General features: G+C 46.8%; 1 protein-coding gene across 1 annotated transcript; it reads left to right on the top strand.

The window, feature by feature from the left end:
- The first annotated feature begins 5,587 nt into the window (after nt 1–5,587).
- Nucleotides 5,588–5,884, top strand: LOC136536903 (uncharacterized). The gene has a single exon (XM_066529040.1). The coding sequence runs from the start codon at nt 5,588–5,590 to the stop codon at nt 5,882–5,884; it is 297 nt and encodes a 98-aa protein (XP_066385137.1).
- The last annotated feature ends 240 nt before the right edge of the window (nt 5,885–6,124 follow it).

The following is a 6,124-nucleotide window of genomic DNA, read 5'->3' as shown; positions in this document are numbered from 1 at the left end:
GACAACCATGTATTTTATACAATTCCAACACATGAATTTTTTTTTTTACCATAAGATTAAGATTCAACAGCCTTCACCTTCTTCTACCTCTAGCCTTCTTCTAATTACAATCATAAAATCACAGATCCACAGATCATAGATCACATATCACAGAAAATAATTTTTTTTCTATGAAAGGACAAATTACAGCCTCCACCATTCGTCGTGGGTCGTCACGTCGTGTTCCCCTGGCCGGGCGCGATTCTCCATGTGGACTGCTGGTGCTGCGCACTGCTCGACACAGTGAGCCAGGGCGCGATTCTCCATGCGGACTGCTGGTGCTGCGCACTACTCGACAGTGAGCCAGTCGAGGCGCAGAAAGCAGAGCTGGTGTTGCGCCGCCGCGTGTTCTGTGCTAAAAAATTTATGTATTTTTGTACATTAAAACACGCGTGTGTTGTATAGCATTCCTGTTTTTTGAACGCAATCCTTCTTGAACTTTGAATGAAAGTTTCCTTAGGAACACACTTCTCCTATAGTCCTATATCACAAATGCCTAAATTAGAGTCCGTCTAGCCAGCACCCGAGTATTTCGTCGGTTGTGAGCACTCGATCACGCTACCTTCACTGTTCTTCTTCCTCTTCGCCCCCGTCGCTGCGCACCGCCCTGCTGCAGCCGTGCTAGGGTTTCATCGGAGCACAGCTGCAGCGACCTCCTCCCCCCTTCCCCCTCCTTCCACGGAGAGCTCTGGCCATGGACGCCCCCGCCCCCGCCCTGACCTGGCCCGGTCGCCTCCGCCGCCGCCAAGGCCCCTAAATCATCCTGCCGCCATCCCCACGGCCTGGCCAATCTTTCTTCCCAAAGCCTCCTTCTAAGCCCACCGGTGTTGGAGAAGAAGAGGGGAAGAGGCCGGAGAGGGAGATCACCGGAACCCTAGCGCCGGACCATCTTCTTCGTCTCTGACGTGGGCGCGGGTGTGGGAGGGAGAAGGAGACGCGCTGTAGAAATCGAGTGTTCCAGCACTCGTTGTTGGATATCCTTATTTTTGCCTTTAGTCCTGGTATTTTTGTGTTCGGGACTAAAGGGACTATTAGTCCTGGTTGTATCCTCAAACAAGGATACAAAGTTTCTGTCCCAAGCGTGTGGCGACGGTAGGCAACAATTAGTCCCGGTTATAGCCCAGAGCCAGGACTAAAGGTTATCCTTTAGTCCCGGTTGGACCCTCGAACCGGGAATAAATCTTTACTCCCAGCTTGAGGCTCTAGCCGGGACTAAAGTAGTCCTGGCTCTGGGCTATAACTGGGATAAAATCTTTCTTGATAAAATAATATAGTCGCGCTGGACAAAAAAATGGGGCAGCCAGGCATTAAACCCACGACCTCATAGCCAAGGTCCAAACCGCAGCGCACTAGCTAGCCATCTGAACTAAGTCACTTTCTCGACAAGAAAGCACCCAAACATTTATTTAATAAGAGAAAATACCCTTTAATTGATTATATTCTTTTGTTAACTATACTTTGAATTTTCTGGTCCATGTGCTTTCTAGTGCCTGATTGATCTCATAATTTTTATCAGGGTTTCAAATGCCCAGTGTGAAGCCACCACCAAGTTCGAGATTTTTCTGAATTGGTTTGGTAAAATTTTCACTTTAATTGAATTTCCACACGACTTCACCGATTAATTATACGTTGAACTGAGTCCACCCCCCGAAAAGATTCGGAATGATGCCAAACTTTGCCAAATGGTCTCTTGTGCCCTAGAAGACAAATATTTATGGAGGTTGATGCAAAATTATATTGTTTTGAATATGTAATTCACCGTATTTCGTCTCACGCGGCACAAAGAAAAATGTAATAATAAAAGTAATTATCAGAAAAATCTAAGATCTTGTGTGGGGCCATATTTTGGGTGTAAATGACTGGCAAAAAAATTTCAAGCCATTTCGACATAGGCGGAGTCGACGTGCTTCACAGAGGTATATAGAACCTTTCGTCGAACCCTATCTATACACCTAGGTTCTCTGGGACTCTGAAGTCCATTTGCTTTCCAGTGCCGGATTGGTCTCAAATTTTTTTCTCAAGACTACAAATGCCCTGTGTGTAGCCACCACCAAGTTTGAGATTAACCTCAAGATTTACGTTACAATTACTGAAAACTAATTTCCTATCGAAAACCAATAAACTTAATAATTTCAATTAAAGTCTACATTTTTGCATTAACAAAAATAGTGAGTATTAGTTGCATTATGTTCAACATTTATAATAAAAAACACAATTGTTTAGGTCACATATTTTTTTTGTGCAATAAATGAAAATAAAGTTTATTACTTTTTCTAAAAAATTTTATGCCTAGTATTGAATTTACTGCGCAAATAATAAGACTTAAACATTTAAATACAAAATATATATAAAATAAACTGATCTGCTTAAAAATTGACGCGAAATAAAAATATAGCCCACCTTTAGTCTCGGCTCCTGCCACCAGCTGGGACTATAGGTGGGCTGCATTTGGTGGCCCGCCAAAAATTCCTTTAGTCCCGACTCCTTTCAATTGCCGGGACTAAAGGTCCCACCTTTAGTCCCGGCTGGTGGCAGGAACCGGGACTAAAGGTGATTTAGTCCCGGGAGGTGGATGGAGCCGGGACTAAAGGTCCCACCTTTAGTCCCGGCTGGTGGTAGGAGCCGGGACTAAAGATGCTTTAGTCCCAGGTGGTGGGTGGAGCCGGGACTAAAGGTCCCTCTCGTATATATCGCCGCCTCCCTTCTCTCTTCCTCCTCATCGATCGCGTCTTTGTCTTTAGCGCGTCCCTAGAGCTCCGCTGCCACCGATTTGCCTCCCCAGCCACCCCCGACGCCGTCTTCCTCACCGGAGGGCACCCCGAGGCTCACCCACCTCGCCGGAGTAGCCCCGACGCCGCGCCCCTCACCGAGTAGCCCCCGGCCGCCCCCGACGCCGCGCGCGCGCCACGCCGCCGTTGATTTCGCCTTCCTGGCCACCCCCGACGCCGCCTTCCTCACTGGAGGGCACCCCGACGCCCGCCCACCTCGCCGGAGAAGCCCCGACGTGCCGTGCCCGGCCAGGAGCCCCCGTGCCTGGATCCAGCGCCGCTGTCCACCACCGCCCGTCGCCACTGCACTCCATTATAATTCTAAACCGCCGGTATATATATATATATATATTATATTTATGAATTATATTGACGAAATGTGTATTAATGTATATATGTATGAAATTATATGTGTATGAAATGTGTATATATATATATCAATTAATGTATATATGTATGAAATTATGTAGGTATGAAATGTGTATATATATATATATCAATTATAATGTATATATGTATGAAATTAATGTGTGTGTATATATATATCAATTAATGTATACATGTATAATTTTTCCTTAGGAAAAAAATCAATTGTGTTATATTCTGATACCATGTGGCCTATACCCTAAACCCAGCCTAAACCACCCTAAACCCTAAACCACCCTAAACCCTCCCCGGCCACCGACGCTGGCCGGCCACCCCGCGCAGGCACCACCGCCCCGAAATGTGTATGAAATGTCTATGAAACCCTAATTGCATAATTATTGTTTTATAATTGTTTAGGCTCTCTATGGCCGACCCGAGAGATGATGACCTGGAGGCGGAAATAATGGATATTATCAACACCGGCACTGAACATTGTGCCGATGTTGATAATGACCAACAGGAAGACGACGGGAGTCAATACTTGAATCTCGATCATATTGTTGAGGAAGTTGTTCATGAAGATAATTCCGACGAGGTATATATTTCTCAATATCTAGCTCTCATTTATTTATTATGCATACATGTAGCCCACTGGATCAACCTTCATTTTATAATACTTTTTGTGTTTCTATGCGTACATAGCCGTCTGGATCGACGACGACGACGGGGAACACAAAGAATGTTCGAGGGGCCAAAAAGCCGTTGGAAGGCCGCTACATCATCCGAGAATTCAACGTGGCTACAGGCGAACCACTAGGACAATATGCACAGAAATTCATGTACCACTGTGGGTACCTTGTAAGGGACAAGCTCCTGATCAATGCCTGTGAATGGAAAAAAATAACAATGCTCCTCATATTAGTTATGTCTCTGATAAGGACAAGGAGCTGATTTGGCAAGATGTTCTTGCACATTTCACGCTCCAAACAGATGATTATCATGAAGACATCACCCATGAAAGGTTGATGGAATGAGTTAGGCACTAGACAATGAAGAAGATGGCCACCCAATTCCAATCTTGGAAGAAGCAGTTGTACAAATCATACGTCAAGAAGAACAAGACTCCAAATTGGAACAATAAGGGCCCAATCGCGAAGGCAAGGCCCTACTGGGAGGAATTTATACAGTACAAGACATCAGAAGAGGGTGCGGAACGGGCGAGAAGGAACCAAGAGAATTCTAGACAAAAGCAATACCACCATAATATGGGATTAGGTGGCTACACGACTTCCGTTCCCAAGTGGCAAAAAATGGAAGCAGACCTTATTGCCAAGGGGGTCGTACCTGAATCAGCATCGTGGCCTGAACGCACAAAGCGTTGGTTTTTAGGTCATGGGGGAGGATTGGACCCAGTCACCGGGAAGCTCATCCATGGCACAAAACTCGAAAGAGCAACAGAAAGGTTGATTCAAATTCTAAAAGCTAGAGATAGTGGACTATTCTGGCCCAATAGAGAGAAAGATGAACTGACATATTCCATCGGGACTGCTGAGCATTGTGGACGAACTAGAGGCAAAGGGGCCGTTCCATGGGTGCAAGGTTTCTCTGAATGGATCGATTCATACAGAAGCCGCCAGAGACAGAAGGATGAGGAGGCAGAGAGGATCCACATCATGCAGCAATATGTTATTGAGTCACGGGAAGCGGTGCTTGAATCACAAAGGCGAGAAAAAGAAATGCAAGCGAAAATGCAAGAGGAAGTCGCAAGGCAAGTGCAAATACAATTGCGTGCCCATGGGATTACAACAGCTCCGGGAATCAACATTAGCTCTGATCAGTTGAGAAGCAGTTGTGCTTCTACGGAGCTGCCTGATGCCATAAAAGATGCAGAGCTGCGCTTCCCCGTGGATGACGTCACTGGACCTTTTACATCATGTGAGCTGCACATTCCAAAAGATAATGGCACAGTGAAGGTGGCTATTGGTGTTGTAAACCCTATCGACCGTACCAAGACACCAAGAATCCATGGGGCAGTAGTACCAACTGGATATGCTACCGTCTCGGTGGATAAAGCTATTGAAGGTTTTAGTGATGTGCCTCTTGACATTCATGGAGGTGATGGGGAGAAGACCGTGGGAGAAGCAGAGAAGTCATTCATTGCATGGCGCAAGCGCTACATCAATATTCCCGAGAAGCCGTTGCTGCACAATAGGTATGGATGAAAGTGAACAAAACAATTTTTTTATTAATTTTATATTGCCTCTTAAATAACAATTGACTCATTGTCTTCTGTACGCACACAGCAGGGCCTCCCCCAACCTAAGTCGAATAGTACAATCACCAGACCAGCATAGTGCTCCAGGCGACGGTTACGATGGGATAGAAGACACGGCTACATCCCCACCATCTCTAAGATGGTCTCCACCGCCGCTGCCACCGCCTCCAAGGCGTTCCCCAACGCCGCCTCGAAGGTCTCCAACGCCTATTCCCCCACCATCTCCAAGACGGTCTCCACCGCCGCCGCCACCGCCTCCAAGGCATTCCCCGCCGCCTCGAAGGTCTCCAACGCCTATTCCCCCACCATCTCCAAGACGGTCTTCACCGCCGCCGCCACCGCCTCCAAGGCGTTCCCCAACACCGCCTCAAAGGTCTCCAACGCATGTTCCCCCACCTCCTCCCATGAACCAGGGAAGACGGCTGCAAACAAATAAGCCATCTGCCCCACCGGCGAAGACAACCAAGAAGGCCCCTATGAAACCAAGGCCAATTCCACAGAAATTGCCTGGCAAAATGAGTAAAGAGGAGTTACATGATGCGGTTAAAAAAACCGTCGAAGCATTCTTCTCAGGCACATGGAAGAGGAAGCAGCAGGAGCAGAAGCACTTCCACCTACCTCTAGCTAAACTAAGGCGGATGGTGGAAGTTGAGCAGAAAAAGAGGCGGCAAGCTTG

The sequence above is a fragment of the Miscanthus floridulus genome, chromosome 2 (genome assembly GCF_019320115.1).
Source record: "Miscanthus floridulus cultivar M001 chromosome 2, ASM1932011v1, whole genome shotgun sequence".
Classification (NCBI taxonomy): Eukaryota; Viridiplantae; Streptophyta; class Magnoliopsida; order Poales; family Poaceae; genus Miscanthus; species Miscanthus floridulus.
This window is presented reverse-complemented; position numbering and strand designations above follow the sequence as displayed.